The following is a 23284-nucleotide window of genomic DNA, read 5'->3' as shown; positions in this document are numbered from 1 at the left end:
CATATTTGCATAAACATGTAGATTAATAAAATGAATGTGATTTTGTTTAACATAAGAGTTAGTTGGAAATGATGAAAATGTTATATAATATTGAGTTCTACATATACACACAGCCTCAAAAGTGAGTAAACACCAGCGAATTTTTTATTTTTTTAAAGATCATGAAAATCATTATAGCCCGAATTAAATTTTAGAATTTTCATTATCTTAAATAAAATCAAATATTTTTATTTGTATACTCACTTTTGAGGCTCACTGTACATACATATAAAACATTTAAGGGAGTAAGGTCGATTAAGTCCGAAAATATTATACCCTACACTGAGTAAAAACATGTTATTTTTTTAAAAAATTTCAATAAATTATTTTCGTGAGAGATTGTCGGAAGTGGAAATTATATGGGAGCTATAAGCAATTATGGACCGATCGCCATAAAATCAATAAAATCAGGCCGTGTGATTTTTTTCTATATGGAACTTATTTCTGTTGAATGCGGTCGCCCTTTGGCACCTATCGCCATCTTGTTGAAACCGGTAACGACTTCTATTTTCAATGAATTATTCCCAATGATGCCACCAGCGTGTAAACTGCACCAAACTGTACATTTTCTGGATATAATGGATTCTGTAAGGTCAAATTTGAGAATAAATAAGTCATTACTTGGCATCACATAAATAAATAGTTACGCTATCTGTAAAAACGGAATGTTAGTATAGTGAGGAACGTTATGGTTGGACAAAATATAGTGAAGTGGAATGAAATAATAATAACAATTGGAAACTGCTCTCTCATCTTTGTCAAAAACCGAAGTACTTGTAAAGTGGTTTTCATTAAGCGCTCCCTATCTTTAAATGTAAATCAAACAAGTGTATGTTTTTTATTTGTTGGAAAGGCATGTAGATGCCATTATGTATGTGTGGAGAGTCCCGCGCATCCAAAATGTCCAATTTTGTATGACTCTAGTACATAAATCATCATGAATTAGACAGATGGCATGGGTTATGTTGGCTTTGAGGGTTGCTGTGGTTTGTGGCTTAATCGTATAGATCTGCGACATAAAAAAAACTATACAAGTTAAAGTCTAACAGGGTCAAATTGCACAATCTCGGTGCAAAATCGCACGTGTAAAATGTCCAATGTGGCAGGAGCAGTGAGGGTACCTTGCTCATCTTATTGATATATAATTCAGGCCAAAATAATTTGGTAATCTTCGACCTATAGCGCTCGCGGTTGAGTCTGACCAACGTTGTTCTCAAAGAAATATGAAGCGATGATGCCACCAGCCCAGAATCCACACCATACAGGGACTTTATTGGGATGCCTTGGAGCTCTTCGATCTAATGTGGATTGATATCGTTCCAAATTCTACAATTTTGCTTGTTGTCATACGTGTACGTGTAGTTGAACGCTATATACGTCCATGGTTATTTTGCAAATCAAACTAAATAAATGACAGCCAACTCGACTAATTTAGCTTCAACTATATGCCTGCTATCAACTGTTAAAGTTCGGAAGTCACTATAACCCCCATTAACACGAAGCCTGGTTATGGCCTAACTAATAGTTATACTGTCGGTTAAAAATATTTTTGTATGAAAACTGTCTGTTTAACAATTAGTTAATTCATAACCAGACATCGTGTTACTGGGGGTTAGAAGTTTACATAAAATATATTTTACTAAATGAGAATTATATTGATTTCTATTATGAAACGTGTTAAATTATTACTCCTGTATCACCCAACAAGTAAGAAAGTATGGTCGGTCAAGCCCGACCATATAATACCCTACACTATGTAAAAGAGCAAAAACATTTTTCTTTTAAAATTTCAATCATTTATATTCGTGAGTGATTTTCGCAAGTGGGCCTTATATGGGAGCTATGACCAGTTATGGACCGATCACCATGAAATTAGGTCGTGTGATTAATGTCTATATGAATTTTTTACTATGTTGAATTTTGTGAGTATACCAACATTTTTAAGCGATTTATGCACATTAAAGTGATTTTCGGAAGCGGGTCTATATGGGAGCTATGACTAATTATGAACCGATCATAACAAAATTTGGTGACATGAATTTCGTATATATAAAACTTATTCAGAGCGCAATTTGTGGAGAGTTGAGGGTGCTGTGGCTTAATTGGTTAGCGCGTTTGATCATTAAGCATGATATGGTATTTGTGACCTGGGTTCGATTCCCAGCCGCTCAACAATCAACAACATCAGTTTATAATAATTATTAGTTTACTAATAACTAATATTTATCACAGCGCCCTAACACTAAAACGCCACCGAAGTAAAATAATTAAACAAAGGTTGTTGGCTTGACTAATGCGCCATCTCACCACCACAGGCGCTGCAACCTGCACTAATAACAAACATAACGCGCAATTGCAGCGTTGTCAATTAAAAAAGCTTTTCTTCTCCTTTCACCACCTTTTCTTCTACTCTCTATCCCTTTCCAAAGAAAGTAACACAATTATATATAGGCATATTAATTGCCTGAGTCTTACTTCTCTTTCATTTAAAAAAAAAGAAGAAAATACATTTATAAATTAAACATTTATGACCGATAAAGTCCAATTTCGGAAGGACATTTATATGGGGGCTAGGTGAAATAATGGACCCAGTTTCAATAGGCTTGGTCCTTGGGCCGAAAAAATAATATGTACCAAATTCGATCGAAATATCTTCAAAATTGCGACCTGTACTCTGCGCACAATGTTTACATGGACAGCCAGTCAGCCAACCAGACGGACGGACGGACATCGTTTAATCGACTCAGAAACTGATTCTAAGTCGATCCGTATACTTTAAGGTGGCTGTTATACTAATATTTTTGGGCGTTACAAACATCTGCATAAACGCATTATACCCTCCCCACTATGGTGGTGTAGGGTATAAATAAGATATTATTACACTTATTTTAAGTAATGAAGACGTTTTGCAGTAGTCATTGAAATATTCAGTAATTGCTAGTAATTTCCAGGTTTTAGCTGAGACTGTTTAAACTAGATATGGTAGTTATTGATATGTAAAGGGTTTTGATATATCATTCAACGGATGGTATTGAAAATCTTTAAATCGAAGCTTAAACTACTTAGGTATTGTCTGTGTATAGTTCTCAAATTCTCCTGGTGTAAATTTGTCAGAGAAAAATTTAACAAATCTTACAATAGATCCTCGCTTTTCCATATAACCTAAACCCAGTGCTTTTCCGAACTTGTGTTACCAAAAATTCAGATATATGTATAAATTATCACTTGTTAATTAAACAAAATATTTCATCAGTCTTAATTTGCATTAATGGGAAATGCAATTTCAAACTAAATTAATATTTTGTTGTTTAACTCTTAAATTATATTCTATTTAACAAGTATTATTTTTCAAAACTTTTGTCTAATAAAAAATATTTCTTTCTTTATTTACAGGTATGTTCAAAAAGTTATTTTACAAAGATTACATCTAATGTAAGTAAGAATTTATGCTCATTAGCAGTTCAAGTCTTGTAGTTTCTGAAAATATGCTTATTTTAGATTTCAAAAGCTCTGAAAGCATCTAAAAATTTTTCTAAGATGTTTAGCCTTTATTTTGAAACATTTGTACAATATAAATGTATTCATAGTATTGGCTATTGTTATCTATAACGTATTTCCATCATTCTAACCATGGCAATATGGATTCCGCACGCAGAGAAAAATAATGGTTGTACATGTTTACCATAACCATTTAAAATGTTTTAAAAGTTTTTAACAATATTATGGTCACTGTAATTATGTATATGATTGCGGTAACCATAATATAATATATATGGTTGTGGTAAATATTTATGCATATGTTTATGGCAATCATGTTCATGATGAATCATTTATATAATTGCATTGACCATAATATTGTTAACAAAATTTTGAAATGGTTATGGTAAACATACTATATTATTTCTCTCAGTGCGAACCAAAATCAAGCCAATTTAGAATACTATGTTATGAAGTGAAGCGTATCCTAGAGACAGCGTTGTGCATCGATCGAAACAAATAGTAGTTGGTCGGGGTAAGCTGTGGACTATAAGGCGCGTGAGGCAAAAGTTCCCAACCACTTCATTCTAAATTGTTTTGATGTATAAATTTTCTTAATGTGACTGAGTCAGAACCAGTGACTTGAATTAAGAAAATTTATAAAAATTTTTTAGTATGAAAAAGTGCAATTTTTTTGAAGGACGGAGTTTTAAAGTGGCATATTTTTGAATCTAATTGAGATATTGACTTTAATTTTTTTTTGTAAGACCAAAAATTAACTTATCTAAACAAAAAAATATAGCTCGGAATGAATGTGGATCAAATTGTTCCTAATATTTGCAATCCTATTAAAAATTTGATATAAATTTTAGTTTCAGAAACTCAATGAATATGTAATATATAATAAAATCTTTATTTATTAACGAAACTCAATGAAATTATCAGAGTTTTTTAAGTTTGTCATTCTAAATAACAAAGTGTATAAAAACTTGTCAAAAGGTCAAAGGGAATCCCGCAATTCCTAAAAATTGGAGCAAATATCCCAGAAATTGTATTTTCTACAATTTTGCCTATAGGGTCCACATTTCCTTCGGGGCTGGGAAAATACTTTAAGGTTAAATAGGGAACACATCAGGGTTTCCAAAGCTGCTTTCCATTTTCTGATCCCAGCTTTGGGATTTTAGAACATGTGGCCCAAAGTTGAAATTTTGATAAAAAATTGGTCAATTTCTAAAGGGCGTAGGGCCGACATGTTCTAAAAATAGGACATGTTTTTTATACCAAAATATTCTCCATAAAGAAACTTTATAGAAAAACATAAAATTGTTATACGTTCTTAAAGAAAGTTGTTTTTTAATAAAAAAAGAGTTAAGTCACCTTTTTGTCCAAAAAACAGCAAAAATATAATATTTTTTGAATTTTTAAATTGAAAATCTTATTTTTGGATTCGTAATTGACATTGCTCTGAAATCTTTTGTATGTTGTTGGTAATTTAGTTGTCTAATTAACAAAAAAAACTCGAGTCCATTCGGTCCAAAAGTGCGCCCTATATTTTTAAAAAAGCGGACCAAGGTATGACAAAATTTTAAAATTTCAATTTTGAAATGCCTATAACTAGCATGTTTTTTCAAGATCTATCCGAGCGCTTTCCAAAAATATAAGATGTTTTTGATTTATCTTGAAGTGAACACTTGAAATATTAACTCAAATATAGTTTTACACCGGAACTATCCGGAATAAACAGCTTTAACTCTACTTGAAAAAAGGAAATATTTTATTTTTTCTTTGTGTAGGTCATACTGGAAAAGTGAAAAAAATGTAGGGCGGTAGCAAAAATGCGCAAGATGTTTTTGATTTACCTTAAAGTGAACACTTGACAGATTAACCCAAATGTAGTTTTACAGCGGAACTATGCGGAATAAACAGCTTTAACTCTACTTGAAAAAAGGAAATATTTTATTTTTTCCAATTTCTGATCTTCTCACAAAAAATAGTTTTTTTTAATAGTTACAATGGAAATAATTAAATGAAAATTGTTGCATATTTCCTTAAAATAGAGCTTAATAATAATATAAAAAAATTATGCCAATAAAATCACCGTAGCCTTTTTAATCATAAACCAAAGTCACACAAAAAATACACTTCTCTTTGAAATCTTAATGTACCTGTTGACAACAACTGACTTTAAAGCTTAGTTTTTCCTAATCGGAGCTAAAAACCAAAAAAACAAAACATGAATTATAGTTTCCTATTGTATTGAGAAGCTCATTAAATGATCAGAAGGAATGTTGCCAGACATTTACTTTTTAATTTTGTCCAGCTAGATTTGTGATTTACCACAGTGTGCTACGCCCAAAATTTTATCCCGATCGGACCAGGCGTTTAGAAATGACAGATTTATTTCCAAACAATTTCGATTCTGCCCCACTGTGCAATGGCTATTTCAATTCTCATGGTACTCAATGATGCTCACAAATGTTTTGAAATAGCTGATTGAGTAGCTTCCAATGATTCATGTTGAGTTTGGCAACAATTTTCAAGGAATAGTGCCTCCAAGTCTTGATCTTCAAAATTTTTAGGTTGGCCTGGGTGATCTTTGTTTTTCGTGTCAAAATCACAATTTCAGAATCACACGAATCATCTCTCGCTCAAATCATCATTGAAACCGATGAAACACATTCACCATGAGCTTCGGTGAGCAATCAGTATGCTTCAACGAGACTTTTTTTTACAAATTAAAGAATCGTATATGACGCCTTGTTGGCATAAAATTCGACATTTTCGAAGCAGAAAAAAAACTTTGTTGTTTACACTATAATGTTTAATAACTAAGTGATAATAAATGACAGATATCTAGCCTTTATTATGACATATAAGTTATTAAAAATAAAAACCGTGTTCAACAGATACGCCATCTATTGCAAATCCCACATTTTTATGTCATACACCAATATATTGGTAGTGGATATATAAGTTTCGGCTAAGCCGAAAACACACTGTTTCTGGTTCAATATTTAATTTTTTTTTAAATATTTTGAAAAAAGATTTGGGTCCAACGCAAATCTGGAAACTTAAAAAAAAATTTTGCACCATTTAAACGTTATCCAATTTTGCAAACATTTTTAGCATTTGGTTTTTAGATGACGGAAAACAATTTTCTTTAGACCTCGGTAGGATCCAAATTAATGATCACCCTAGTCTTCACATTAGTATTTTTGTTTTCACCTCATAGTAAATTATTATTAATTTAAACCCTGCCAAAGCCATGCATATTTGTTTTAAGTTAATAAATTATTAAATAAATATGTAAATTTTGTTTAAACAAATGATTTAAAATTTTAAACAAAACATCAATTGTTTATCAATAGATATTTATTTTGGTTATTTATTATATTATTACATAATTTATAGGCTAAATAAACAAATAGCTATTTTTAAATTTTTAAACAATCACGAACAAAAATAAAAAAAAAACATAAATTATTTATAAACTTTTTTAAGCCACCCATTTTTTGTAAAATTATTCAAAAACCGTTTTTGTTTTTTTGAGGAAAACAATTAAAGCTATTTTATAGATAAAAATTGGCTTATTGTGAATGTTTCCGTATTAGTTGTTTTGTATTGCCATTTATTGCTTACACACAAAAGGTTTTTTGTTTAGCTTTTATGTTTAATTTAAAGATATGTGTATTTTAAACATTTAAAATGAGAAATTTATGTAAGTGTGGCACATCAAAAATAGGGGCGTTCGTGTTTTGCATACCACAGCAGCAGCAGTTTAATAATGTCAAGTTACTTAATACGACAGATGCAAAATACATACTCCTCTTACTCCAGCATACAAAACAGCATTTATACAAATGCACTTGGAGAAATTAATTAAATGACTAAAAATATGCCAAACTATGGTGATTGAATATAAATTACTTACTTCATTGTGTAATTTGCATTTGAAAATGCCCCTTAAAATGATTCACAAAAGTAAAGAGTCAATTTAGTTCATTAAATGCTGGCCTACTATTTTCAAACCTAAACTGCTTGCTAATATTGTAGTAAACTCCAGCATTAATATGTAAATATGTAATTTTCCAAAAACTAATAAACTAATAAACATTTTCTTCTTAAATTTCAATTTACCTTTTACATATGTACAACTATCTATGTCTGTCTATTTTTCTCTCCACCTGTTCACCTACATTTTCTCAGGGTACCTTTTGCATATTTATAATGCGGGCATATTAAAGTACATCCATAAAATAACTACAAACAAACAACAGCAATAATATAAAAAAAAACTTACATATTTTTTGTGCAACATACGACTTATGCCAGGGAAAGGGTAAAACACCAGCAACTTGTATGTACAGCATAAAACAAGTTGCATGACCTCTCTTTATTACAAACAATAGGAGTACAATGAAATGAAAATGAAATTGAAAGGTAACAACAAATGTAAAATTAGTTACTAATTAAAAATAATTAATTAAATTTGAAATAAAAACCACAAGTGAAAGTTTGATATGTATAAGTAAACCACAAAATACATGTATAGGCAAGTACACATAAATACATTATGAAGTACATTTATATGTATAATGAACTATATATACATATATATAGATTTGTGCACAAGTTTGACACACATTTTGAAATTGTAACAAATTATATTTGTGTAGAGAATTTAATAGAAAAATTCGTAGAAATGGCATAAAGACCAATGCAAAAACCTACTTACTTACAAAGTTATTATTTCAAAGTATTGGTTTCATTACAGATCAGAAACCACAGAGACAGTTTTATAAATATAAACTGCACAATATGTAAAGGGTGAACCAGAAAAAACTTATACTTGTATTAATTTGAATAAAACTTAAACCATTCAAGATAAAAGTTCTCAAGAATACGTAAATTTATTTAACTATTTTACAAATTCATAAAAGTATTTATAAATAATATTAAAGTATTTATAAATTTATCCACTTTGTCCGGAAATCCTCCCATTAAAGAGGTTTTCGACCTACGCTTAAAATCATACATGTCCTGAGATACCTTTCCTATGTTCTTTAATCCTTTTTTTACAAGAGCCCAATAGCTTTCCACATCCCGTTGGTACAAAATTGACATTATTGTTTGTAAACCACTCAAGGGTCTTTTTGATACCCTTCACCATGAGTGGCAAGGTTATAAATAAATTTGTCATTCCATTTGTAATTTCTATATACACTCCCTGCCACATGAATAGGACCCCCCCTTGTACTTTGTGCAACTGCAATTTTTTCCGATATTTGCAAACATGTATCGGTGGTTTGTTTTGTGTTTTAAAGGTGTCTATGTTTACTTGCTCTGAGATCAATGGTGTGTTCTGGAAAAGTCTCGTTATAATTTTTTTTTTATATTTTGTTTTTGGATTGACCAAAATTGTCTATATTTTTTGCGTCACTTTATTAGGACACACAAAACCCACCCCCCCCCCCCCGTATTACCTACAGTTTTCGTAACCAAGTGAACAAGTGTTCAGTGTTATTTTAATAAACAACATTTTTAAATGGGTGGATGAAAACCTTAACAGACGCTGAAAAAATTAAAATTTAAAAGTAATATGATTGTCCATATTACATCCCCAAAATTGCTGAACGAATCAAAAGAAGCTGATATGTGGTATCTAATTTTTAACGGAATGAGTCAAACTACTTGATAAATATGAAAAGCCGCACTAAAAGTGTACTTTCGGCAACTGATAAACATGATATTCTCAAAGCATCATCAAATTCTGACGACTCGTCTGCACAAATTACAGCTAAAACTGGTGTCGGCTGAACATCTGAAGTGATTAAAACATAAGAAAAAACCACCACTTAACGATGCTCGAAAAAATATGCGCTTGGGTTTTTGTCGAACTCTCATGACGTGGAATAACGAGTGGCACCGTGTCCTTTTTCAAATGAAAAAATTTAATTTTAAAGGCCCTGATGGCAGAGTGGGAAGGGTTTATGGTGTGGGGAGTCATATCCTATTATGGTACCTGAGAGCTGAAATTTTTGACCAGCACTATGAACGCTAAGTGTTATATTGGAGTGCTGCAAGAAGCGTTTTCTCACTTTCAGAACATTTTTGGAAGCTTACAGTGGACATTCCTGCATGACAATGCCCCAATTCATACTACCGGGGTGTTAAAGTATTGGCTACGCGATCAAAATGTTAATGTGCTCGATTGACCCCCTTACTCGCCGGACCTTAAAATGAAAATGTTTTGGGATGGCTAGCTCGTAAAGTGTATGCTTCTGGAAAGCAGTATATTACCAAAGAGGAACTAAAAAGGGTTTGGTCGATCATTTCGCTCGATTACATAAAATCATTGTATGATTCTATACCCAATAGAATTTACGAAACAACCTGTAAAAATTGATGCTCTACGCATTATTGAAAAGGCTTTAAAATGTACAAACCATAGAGAATAAAACATAGAGACGAGACACTCCGATTTGTCAAACAAAAATGCAACAAATCATATGTTTGAGACAACAACAAAATACATTGACTAGCATGTATTTTGTTGTTGCAAGAGTTAGGTTTTTGACAACAGACTTAGGTTTTTGACAATTACGTCTCGTCTCTATGTTAACCTACGGTACAAAGTTTCATAAAATTAAAAATTTTTATAGTAAACTATGCATAAACTATTTTTTTATAGTAGAATCCTATGTGACGCAAAATTTGATGGCATTTGTTTTACTTGGTTTACAAAACTTTTTATAAAAACAAAACCAGTGCATATATTGAACCAATTTTTGTCGTGCTCAATAACATCTAAATTACCTTTAAACAGAAATAAAAATTAAGTTCGTAACATTTTTTTTGTAGAAGCTATAACCTTTTGAAAAAATTGTGTTAGGGGATCCTATTCATGTGGCAGGGAGTGCGACCCCACAAAGTATATATATTCTGGATCGTTATAGATAGCGAAGTTGATATAGACATGTCCGTCTGTATATTAAAACCAACTTTCCGTAGCCCCCAAATATTTTAAAAACATGATTGATACATCAATATACCGGGAATTCTTCCGGCTCTGTTGTTATTGAAAGTCGAGAAAATCTGCCTACAAATTGCTAATATATAAGGCAAAACCGGGACAACCTCGATTTTTGGCCTATTTATAAACTACACCACAATATTGGGAAGGGTATTATGCGGTTGTGCAGATGTTTGTAACGCCAAAAAATATTGTTATTATTAAAATAATAACACCCACCTTACCGATCGACTCAGAATCACACTCTGAATCTATTAAACGATGTCCGTCTGGCTGGCTGTCCTTGTAAACCGTTGTGCGCAAAATACAGGTCGCAATTTTGCAGATATTTCGATAAAAATTGGTACAAACAATTATTTCCGCCTACAGACGTAGCTGACATCGGTTCATTATTTCACCTAGCTCCCATACAAATGTCCTCCCGACTTTATCTGTGATAAATTATTAATTCATATAGGTATCTACACAAATTTCGCTCCAAATAAGTTCTATATATACGGAATTCATGTCACCTAATTTTATGATAATCGGTTCATAATTAATCATAGCCCCCATATAAGACCCTCTTCCGAAAATTATTCACTAAAATAAATTACTGAAATTTTGAAAAGCAAACAATATTTTTGCTCATTTACTTAGTGTAGGATATTGTTACTTCTGAATTTTTCCAAATTGCAATTGAGCTGCCATAAAACATTCCATATCATAAACATCGCCCTGATTCACCTTTCTCGATAAGTTTAATAATAGTAATAATTTTCGGTAGTATTTTTTTTTGGGCCTTGATTTTTTACGCTGCAATCTATAATGCAGGTTTCAGTAATTGAAATGTCGCTATCCATTTTTGCATAATATGCAAATATAACTGCTTTTGCATTTTAAAAACTCATGTAACAGTTGCCGAAAAACGCACTTAAATTATTTTAAAAAGTTTTCAAAGTTTTTGAAATGAAATATCAGTAATATTTGCATTTAGTTATTGGCATTTTTCGATGAGTACCTTGAGGCATGCTTAAGCATTAGAGGGTTAATACAATTTTTTATTTCTTTTTAAATGATCTGATAAAGGTGTCATTGCAAGATGCATAAACTTTGCATATCTGACAATAAAAAGTGCCTAACAATTATTTTACAATAATCTGACAATAGGAACTTAATGTGTTCACAAGATTTTTAGATGCCTGACAATATTATTGTCTTACAATGTACTGACAATGCATTCGTTCGTTAGATATTTTCTGAAAATGTTTCTGACAATATTGTAAGATCTGACAACCGTCTGTATATATCTTTGGTTTCAGTGTACGTTATTGAATGATACGTGACCAATTATACTACAAACAGCATGTATTGAGCAGAATATTGTGGATGTAATGGAGAGTGAAAGTGCAGACGATCATTACTCGCATAATTCGCGATATTCGGTCAGAAATGCTGGAGATAGTAATCGAAAATAGGACTTTTTGATACTCTGCTCGTGAACATCGTTTATAGATACTATGCCATATCTATGGACATTATGCCATGCCACTGTAATTTCCTAATAAATTGGTTATTTGACACGTATATACTACTAGCAAAGAAGTATAATTATATTTCTAATTTAAAAATCAAACATTTTCAAAAAGGTGAGATTTTAATTTATATCTATGCACATTATTCCAGGAAAGAAATACCATAAATTTGTTTTTAGTTTAAAATTAAAAATGTTCACAAAGTTTAGATTGTAGGAACACGTTCGAATTAATATTTTTAAGCAAAGAAACAGGTGACTAAAATGTAGCAATATTAGAAATGGTTTACAAAACAAATTGTATCACACTTGCTTCAGTTTGATAAAATGGAAAATATGTGTGCAAAAATTTTAGAAATTTATAATGTTTGTAAAGCAATGGTATCACTATTGGTAAATCCATTAATAATTATACCCCTCACCGTGAATTTCATTTCCCATTCGCGAGTATAAAGTATAAATATTAGGGTATGTACATTTTTTTGGTCAACAGACGTGTAGCGAAAACGTATTCTATGAACAATTCTAAGAAAATTTCACGGAGAATCTATAGGTCTTAAATCAAAACAAAGCTCCCGCTGAGAAACTCAAAATACACAGTTACAAAATTAAATCTTTATGTCTCTCGGCGGGAGCTTGGTTTTAATTTAAGACCCATACTTTCTTTTGGTAATTTTATTAGAATTTTGTTTAGATTCCAATTTTGCTATACGCCAGTCACGTTTTTTCTCACCCGAACAAATTGACCCACCCTAATAAATATATGACATTGATCCTGGCGATATTTGGTTTCAGCACTACATATCATATGGCGACCACAACCACCGATTGACACTTCTCAAAAATTCCCTGTGGGGCGACGTGAATTCACTGGTTTATGATGATAATCCCGCAACAATTGACGCCTTGGAGTCCAAGATTATTCGTCGTATTCGTGACATACGGCCGGCAATGCTCGAAAATGTGATCCAAAATTTAACTCCCAGAATTCGCTTCGTCCAGAACAGCCACCGCGGCCATATGCCCGAAATAATTTTCAAATGTAAATGTCATATATTGATTTTTTAATTAAAATTTACTTTTTTGTGTTATTTTTTTACAATTTACCCTTTATAAAAGACAACTTTAATATTTTTGTTGCACTTGTCTTAACAATTCTCAAATATTTAATAAAAAACATGTAAAAATAAAAACATATTTTGTATTCGACACCTTTAGCCATGTTACAAGATACATGCTACAATTATCGTCTACATATTGTACAGTAAATATGTATGTACGTATGTACTCGTTTACGTTTGGTTAATATACGCGACAAGATATCATAACATTGTTTATATATTTATACTACTTATATAGATACTTATTGTTTTTGTTGTACGGTGTTACATTTGTACGGGTACTTCACGTATTTCGAGTATCTCCAACGTTATGTGGGTGTTTGTTTATGGCACATTAAACGGAAACGCACTGAGGGCAACTTAACATATAAACACCTTATGTTACAGCTTATGAGTTGAATTTTGCGAACACATTTTGAATTTTAATAAAGTTGTTAAAGTATCTATGAGTTACGACGCTCATGTTATTGTTGTTTTTTTTTTTTTGTATTTTTAGCTGGTGTTATTGTCATTGTTGTCATTTGTTTCATTTTTTGTTGTTGTATGTTTGTTTTTATAGAAAATATTGTAGCGTACAAATATATATATTTGCTGTTATTGTCTGTTATTATGAGAAGAGTTTGATATGAATTTTTTTGACTATGTGACATTAAGAATTACTGTTATACTATACATGATTTCTAGTGATATACAGATACTTTGACTGATATGTATGTATATGGGTTTATTTGTCTGCTGGCATGTTCCTCTTTTGGGGGAGTTTCAGTGGGTGCGGTTTGATTACCAAATTGTTCTGCATAAGCGTTAAGAGTGACGCTTGACAACTTAAAACCTTACCGAAAATTATGAAAAAAAAATCGAAACCGTGTATTTGTTACATACTCCTGCTGTATAGTTTATCATAAAGACTACTCCACATACGTACATGCAACATATGCTAAACGTTTCCAAATATATATTCGGCTCTAACGAATATTTTGTGCCCAATGAAATAAGGGGGATTGTTTAAACCACATATCTAAAAAACCAAAAAAAGATCGAGCAGAATTTAAAAAACTAAATCAATAAATATCACTTGAAATCTCTTACATAAGTATGCATATTTTTGTAGATCTCCTTAAGGATTATTTATATTTTAAATTTCAGCTCATTCGGATAATAATTGGATTTTTGGAGATTTTTTTTTAAAAATGTGAGCCCCATGTAATGTGTAATTTTGCTAATTAATCATAAAGAGCTTTATTCACAACTTTTGTATCTTTTATGACCCCCACTGAAATTTTCAGGCAAAAATTTTGGTAGAATATTTTAATCCTTAAATGTCCTTTTTGAAAGGACTTTTTTGATTTTCTCGAAAAAAGGGTCAAATTTACCCCTAAAGAGTGGAGGTAGAGTGTTAAGATCTTCCACAAAAATGATTCCACAATGTGTCTCTGACAGTAAGAATTCTCTCAGACATTAAGTTACATTTTTTTTCGGAAGTGGGCCTTATACGGGAGCTATGACCAATTATGGACGGATCACCTTGAAATTTGGTAGTGTGATTTATGTCTTAATGAAAGTTATTTATGTTGAATTTTGGGTATATACCAACATTTTAAGGAGATTTATGCACGTTTAAGTGATTTTCGGAAGCGGGTCTATATGGGAGCTATGACTAATTATGGACCGATCGTAACAAAATTTGGTGATATGAATTTTGTATATATGAAACTTATTTGGAGCGAAACTTGTGTAGATACATGTATAAATTAAACATTTATGACCGATAAAGTCCAATTTCGAGAGGACATTTGTATGGGGGCTAGGCGAAATACTGGACTGATTTCATCCAGTTTCACTAGGCTTTGTCCTTGGGCCGAAAAAATACTATGTACCAAATTTGATCGAAATATCTTCAAAACTGCGACCTGTACTCTGTCCAGCCAGCCAGACGGACATCGTTTAATCGACTCAGAAAGTGATTCTAAGTCGATCGGTATACTTTTAGGTGGGGTTAGACCAATATTTTTGGGCGTTACAGACATCTGCACAAACGCATTATACCCTCCCCACTATGGTGGTGTAGGTTATAATCAGACCAGCTGGACTATAAGTTAATTCTAGAAAAATGATCTACTCAACATTCCCTTTTAGAATTATAGGGTCGATATTCTGTTCCAATGAAAAAGTCTCAATTTATTGGACAGTGTAATTAAATGCCTAACTAACAAAACTGGTCACGTGATTAGTTTTTGGGTGGTAGTGATATATTGTAGCTCTCATATTGTTAGGTTTTTACCTATTAAAAACGGTGGTTTATTTCCTTTAAACTGCAAACAAATGCAGTTTAGTAGTTTAAAATTGTGACAACTCTTTAATTATTCAAATTTACACAACAAATGTTTAAACAGTCACTCTGTGATTTTATACAAATACACGTTAATAATTCACACGAATACACACACTTAATTTACACACTTTAAAATATATAAGAATACACTGGTAATGCGTCTGTGACAAACTGACTGACTGCAATTTTCTGTTACTATTTATATAGGCAGTGTCATTTTCTAGTAGTTTCATGAATTAGCATCTAACAAACAAAAATAGAATGTTCTATTTCTAGAGCTTTCTATCAGCTATGTTAGTGTTAGCAGCTTTTACGATATAATATTTGTATACTTAAAAACAATGTTAATGACAGCGTGTTATCGACATAGTTGGTTAGTAGAAGTTTCGAGCACTGAAAATATTTATAAACATGCTGAATGTCGTAAGCAGCTGTTACAGTCTTTAAATTCAAATCATTAAAGCAACTTCGTAACAAAATGAAGGATGTCCATCATTTTAACATATCGCACTCATTTAACAATACTGTAATAACTCAGTATCAAAACAGTTTTCTTAATGTTTAAGAAAGATTTCTTTAACGAAAATTCCGAAATATTATGAAAATCCTACCGAAATTGTTTTATTTTGTATATTATTGGAAAACATTACAAGTCACGATATCACTGACTCAAATTTTCCGCAGGGATATTCTGTAAATATACCTAAAGTCTCAAATTTATGCCACGCCTTCAATTTTCCAAATGTGGCTACTAACATTCTCTTTTTTATTTTAATAGAAATTAGCATTTTTCCATTGCTACTGGACTTATAGAGGAAGTGCATATTATTGAAATATATTATATTAAGAATAATAACAATATTTGAAACCCAATGAATAGATAATTTATATTTCCATCATTTGGGCAGTAGGTTTGATTAGGTTCGATGGGCAGCCACTTATCAAGCAGCTCTTTTGGGTCCATTCAAAACTTATCCCATTGTGATACTTAATAAGTAAACAGCTGAATATTTGTAGTACTTCCGTTGATTCTAACCAGATTCTCTGATGAATGAATGGATGCGTCTCAGATTCATCCTTGATAACTCATCTAAATACGAGAGGAAGGATACGTTCCCTCCTCCTTTTTTTCGTTTCGACAGCATTAATCATTAAATAGTAAGACCATTCTTCTAGCATGTGTTCCAATTATGCAGTGTTCTGTGATAAAAGAAGCAATTAGACTTATTTTCTCACGACGGAATTGTATAAGTTTAAGGTTAGAAAAAATGGATCACTATGTCCCAGGATCCGAAGAATCATTCAATATGTCAGTTCCCTTCCCTCTAGATTTTCAAAGGCAAACATTATTTTGCTTTTATTTTATTTACAAGCTCACTATCAGCCTGTTCCTACAAAGAATGTAATCCAGTTGAATGTAGGAGTAGTATTATTATCTATGATAATTCCTATTGAATCATGTAAGATTCGCTTAATTTGTTCTTCCTTCCCTTCAAAATTTTATATTTTTTGAGTATCAATCTCATATAATACTCACTCCCGTGATATGATAATAATCTTTCTGCTACATTTTGCGATTTTAGTTCGGCATCTTCATTAAGAAACACGACCAAAAACCTATTTTATAATTTAGTATGAAAAACATCCACCAAATTTTTAGAAACTGAGTTATTTTTATAATTTCAAAATAGAGTTTTCGAATAAGGCCCTTAATAGTATAATCAAAATAAAAACAGCAAAAAATGGCTCGATCAATTGATGCATGTTATTTCCATATAAAATCAAGTAGATTCTCATATGAATAGGTAGATGGATCTGAGATTCATCCTCGATAACACTTCCAGTTTTGAGAGACATCTGACGCTGTACTTCTTGTTAGCTTATGCCGTACATTGGCGGTATAGTCTTCCTATCTGTCTCTCCTATAGTCGTTGAACACTTGACCCAGTTTTAAAGCCTTCGTTCCTGCGACGAAAAGTTTTTTTTTTATTTTACAAATCTATTTGAGACAACCCATACTGTTTCTATTGGACAGCCAATCAAAGGGAAATTCCAAGAGGAAAGCGATAAGATTAATTAGGAGACCCATAATTATCGTATGAGTTCTCCATAACAGGAGCCAGAAGAAAAACAAGTTAGAACTGTATATTCGTCATTGCCGAATCTTAAATACCCTCCACCTGCATACATATTTTTTAGGTTGATATATATGGGAGATATAACCAATTACACTATGCAACAAATGAAGACCTTTGGAAAAACACAAGATCATGACAGTATAGGTTCGACTCTACTACCAAAGGGTAGTAAAACCTTATACTCAGTTTGTCCATTTTGGTGACCAATTTTTTTTTATGGGCCCCCAATATTTCTGAAAATCAGTGCGGCCTCTAAATAAGGTGTCATCAGTTTTTGGCTAACAGCTAATTCAGACTTTGCGATACGGCTTAAATTTATATAGCAATAATATAGCTAAGAAACCGCCAAATAAATTTTGTTAAAATTTTTTCCCAAAAAATAGCTTTTTCGTGCACTTTTGTAGAAAAAATTTTGGAAGAAAAAAATTTTGTTCACTTTTTTCAGAATAACTTCCAGGGACTTCTAATTTTTCATTAACAATATTTGGCAAAGTTGTAGCTACGGTAAATCTGAACAACTCTTGTGAACATATCAATGCAATCTGAACGTGTCTAGGTACTCTAATCAAAATCACTTTGTCCCTTAAATATTTTTGTTTTTTACTATTTTTTACGCCAAAACAAAGATTTTTGTTAAAATAATAAATTTCTATTGTGCTGTTTTATTTACTCGACATATTTAGAATAACTTTAAGACTAATTTTCATTAGTGTTGTGATTACTTTTATCACGAAACTTATTTTTGCTGAATTTTGTATGGATACTGCAAATCTGAAGGCATTTATAGACCATAGAACTATATTTCGGGAAGAAATTTGTATGGGGGCTAGGAGAAATCATGAACCGATTCTTATAATTTTCACCAGAGTTAGTATTTTTATTATAAAAATAACGTGTGAAAAGTTTTATGGTATTATCTGCAATATATTTACACAAATAACCAAAAATATGTGAAAATTGTAAATTTTTTTTTTAGGTTGTCTCACATTTTGGTTCATAGCTCTGGTTCTACTAAACCGATTTTGCTGATTTTCCATACTAAACTGCTTAGGACAACAATAAACATATGTTTTCCAAGTCTACCAATTTTGTTTGCGTATTTTGGACGTGAGCTTGTTTTACAGAGACATACAGACGGACATGGCTCAATCGAATTAGATTTCGATTGACACTAAAGATACAGGGTACCCCGATACCTAGGCGGTAGTGTGGTTGACTATCAATCTTGAGGTTGCGGTTTCGATTCCCAGACTCTGGGTGTATCTGCAGACAAGCAAAACGTTTAGCGGTTTTTTTTTTTTTTAATACCCTAAATCATATATATACTTTGAAATATCTCGGATCCATAAGTCCGTCAAATAACAAACACAAGGTATAAAATCACTATACAAAATATTTCTGAAGCAATAAACACACTAATAAAAGATAAAATTCTGCCTTGTCTTCCTCAATGTCACTGTGTAAAACCATGGATGATACAAACTGATGAGATGCGGGCTTATTTGTTTAAACAAGTTGCCATACAAGAATGTTGTTCCACAAGAGGTACAAGAGTGGTGGCAGTAGTAGTTGTTTTGGCAGCCATAGTTATAGTAGTGGCATGGTGCAGTCTAGGAATATGCCTTCATAGACATGTCATAAATGGTAGGAGTTGTAGGGGTGTTAAGGTATGAAAATGAATTTAAGCCCGCAGGTTTTTACATCGTATTATATACATACATACATACATACATCCACGTATGTATATATTTACATCCGTTTATGGGTATGTGAATATATCAGTTTGACATTGTTTGGTTTAAGTAACATGGCAAGCAGCTTAATGGTAACATGACATGTTAGAATAATATTGAACAAAAATATTAAAAAATAAAACACACATATACAGCAGTACATGTAAAGGTTTCATAATATGTGAAATATGTTGCATAACGAGTTTAAGGATTAAAATAATCTTGAAAAATTTAAAGAAATAATAACAAATTGTAGCATTCATATTAAAATTAATTTGAAAAGCGATTTCCTTGAAATAGATTGCGGCATTAAAATTTGTTTCCACAATTATGGCTATTTCAAATTAAAATTCTTAAAGTATCTTCATATTTTATTATTAATACCAATTCTATGATTTTAACAATTTTACTTTCTTATACTTAATTTTAATAATTCTTTGTCATGCCTTATGCTCTCCTTACTATTCTACCTTAAAAAGCCTACTTTACTTACTTTCTTCTCTATCTCTCTCGCTTTCTTTATTTTCTCTCTCTAGATGTTCTTTCGCTTCTCGCTGCTAACAGTATTGTTGGCGTGCTCAACGCATGCCATACAAATCAAACCTTCTTATGGACCACCACCACAACGTCTACCCCATCGTGAATATGGCGTACCCCAGCAAATGCCTTTTCGTGAATATGGACCTCCTGCTCTGAAATATGGACCTCCCAAATTGAACTTCATTGGCGGTGGCGGCTCTTCTTCGGGTCTACATGAACAAATTAAAAATCATTATGGTGCCCCCAAGCCCTTCTATGGCCCTCCTCATAAGCCTCAACAGCAATATGGTCCTCCACCCACCCAACAGTATGGTCCACCACCACCAAAACCAGGCGGCAATTATGGACCACCTCCACAAAAGTTGCAACACAAACCAGCTCCCTCATACGGTCCACCTAAGCCTCAGTATGGTCCACCACCACCACAAGCTTTGCCTTTGTTCCAACCTGCTCCACAATTCAAGCCCCAACATCAACCGGCCACCTCTTATGGACCACCACCTTCGGGACCCTTGAATATACCACCCAAGCAAATTTATGGCCCACCACCACCAAACTATGGTCCTCCACCATTGCCTAATTTCAATCGTGTTCCGGAAACCACTGTTATATTGACCGGGGGACAAAACTCCCAAGGTCAGCATCATCATCAGCAAAGTCACCATCATCAAAATCAAAACCAACAACAACAACAAGTGCAAATACAAATCGATGCCTCTGGACACACACATTCTGTGGCTGGATCTCAAGCTCCTTTCCATACTGCCTGTGATGGTTGGAAACCCATACCAGCTCCTGCCGGTTCCTATATTGAAAACAATCATATCGAAACTCAATCTGGTTACAGTCAAGTTGCTCAAGGGTCTCATCATGGTAGTGCTTCATCCTTCTCTACCACACAATACAGTGGCGGTGCCAGTGCTGGTGGTAGTACTGGCATTGGTGCTACTGGTTCTGGCTCTACAATTTTGCTTTCTGGCGGTTCTGGTGCTGGCGGCAGCAATATCATTGATGGTTTAACTGATGAACAATTGGTAGCTGTAGCTTTGCAATCGGGCAGTTTTGAGGGTGACAACTTAGTGCAACAACAAGATGTTTTGCCGGGCTCAGGACCAGCTGGAGATTTTAATCAACATGGTTTGAATTCAATTGAAGCTGAAGCTTTGCAGGTAGGTATCAGTTTTTTCTAATAAATTATCAGAATTTAATTATTTCTTAATTCAGCTTTCCTTGGGTTCCATTGATGATTCCTACAACAAACCCCCATCTGATTCTTATGCTCCTGGTTCTAAGTACTCACACAAATTCAACAGTCAACAGTCCAGTTCTCACAGCAGTTTTGGCATTAGCGGACCCGGTGGTAACTTTGGACCTCCACCACCACGCAATAACAAATACGGACCTCCTCCACCACCCAATGGCAACTATGGACCTCCACCACCACCACCCAACGGTAACTATGGACCTCCTCCACCACCCAAAGGAAACTATGGACCACCTCCACCACCCAGCGGTAACTATGGCCCTCCTCCACCACCACCCACTGGCAACTATGGACCTCCACCATCTTCTGGTCAAGATGCTGCCGCTTTTGTTCATCATCATGCTGAAGCCGGTTTAGGTATTCAGTATGGCAAACAATCTGGTAATTTGGCTCCTTTCCCTCCCCATGGCGGTGCTCCACCTAGCAAACCTGTGTCCTTTAGACCCCCTGTGCCCCAAGGACTTTTCGAAACAATTGGTAACACCGTACAGCATTTAGATCAGTTTGGTGTTAAACCTCATGTACAAGCACCCACGTATATACCTCCAGCAGCTAATGAAATTGCACAAACTGGCCCTGGAAATTTGAATATTGAATATGGTGTGCCACAGCAGCAACAACAAATACCTCAGAATATTATTGAACAGCAATTGCCTCAACAACAGCCAGCTCAAGTTTTCATACAAATTGAACAGCAACAGCAACAACATAACCAACAGCAACAAGAATACCGACACCATCAACAGCAGCAACAACAACATCATCATCACCAACAGCAACAACAACAACAATTCGGTAATGCTCATGCCGAATATGGCGTGCCTCCACCTCCTCAACAACCCCAATATCTACCTCCCCCACCACCAGCACAATTGCAACAGCAATACTTGCCACCCACTGGACCTCAGCAACAACAATTTAATGGTGGTGCCTCATATACCTCAAGTGCCTCAGCTACTTTTGACAATTCAGCCTTTGCTGCCTCCCAATACAATCATGAAGTTTTACATGCCCAGGCTTTACCTTTGCAACAAGAGCAACCACGTTTCCACGATTGCGGTCACGGTCCCAATCTAGTTGGTGGTGGTGCAAGCTTTAACTACCAACAACAACAGCAACACCAACAACAACATCATCAAGAACAATACTCAAGTGGCTCTAGTACTTCCATTGCCCAAAGCATACCCGTAGCTGAACAACATACACAATTCATTTCAGGACCAGCCTCCAGCTATGGACCACCACCATCAGGAGGCAATGAACTTGATCATATTGGTTATGCCTCGGAAAAATCTCAAGTTACTGCCTTGCCTGATGGCACCAACCCCGAGGGTTTGCCCGGTTTAGATGGTCTCAATGTACTCTCCGCCCAGAAATCCCAGGCCATACATTTTAGCTCTCAAGAAACCACCAGCAATGGCAATACCTATCAAGTACAATTTGGTGGTAATAACGAACAATCAGCTAACCATGAAGAAATTCTATCTGCTGGTCTTTTACAAACCATTCTCAATGCTGTAGAACAACCTCAGAAACAACATCAGCCTTTGCCTGCCAACCACAAAGCTGAAAGCAGATCAGATATTGATATTCACGAAGATCCCATAGAGGCGGAGGATGAGAACGAACCTGGTGTAGCTGCCCAAGAATCTAAGCATGTCGAAGTAAAAGTACATCCGGATGAGGAGCAAACATTAGAGACACCCGCCGATGTGAAGGAAATTAAGCCCATAGTGGTCAAGGAGGAAAACGAAGCTAGACATTAAATGTCAAGTTAATGGTAAAGAGAATGTAATTACAATAACAAGCAAAAGAGAGTATTAGACTCTCTTCAGTCACTATTTACTTGCTGTTCTAGTTATTATTCTATTATTTTCGTTTCAAAACCATTTCTTATTTATTCCATTTTAATTTGCCCCTAATTTAAGCTCATTATTTTAAATTAACTACCTAGTAATTTTATTTATTTTCTCATTTTATGTCGTTATTATTTAAGTAAAGCATTTTATTTTAGTATTTAATTACAATATTTGTTTCAAATTTTGAAAGAAACCGCACTTGTACTTTTTTTCTATTTGAAAGTTGCCATAAAGA

At 33.4% G+C, this 23284-nt stretch overlaps 1 protein-coding gene across 1 annotated transcript in view; it reads left to right on the top strand.

Moving 5' to 3' along the window:
* The window catches only part of LOC135958470 (trithorax group protein osa), a 55487-nt gene extending 32531 nt beyond the window's left edge, over positions 1–22956 (top strand). Inside the window, exons 2-3 of the mRNA XM_065509377.1 lie at positions 19923–21095; positions 21151–22956. Of these exons, the coding sequence (XP_065365449.1) occupies positions 19923–21095; positions 21151–22956 (2979 nt within the window). The remainder of the gene's footprint in view (positions 1–19922; positions 21096–21150) is intronic.
* The last annotated feature ends 328 nt before the right edge of the window (positions 22957–23284 follow it).

Source organism: Calliphora vicina, chromosome 4 (genome assembly GCF_958450345.1).
Source record: "Calliphora vicina chromosome 4, idCalVici1.1, whole genome shotgun sequence".
In the NCBI taxonomy this organism is placed as follows: Eukaryota; Metazoa; Arthropoda; class Insecta; order Diptera; family Calliphoridae; genus Calliphora; species Calliphora vicina.
Note: the sequence above shows the minus strand (reverse complement) of the source record. Positions and strands in the feature narration are given on the sequence as shown.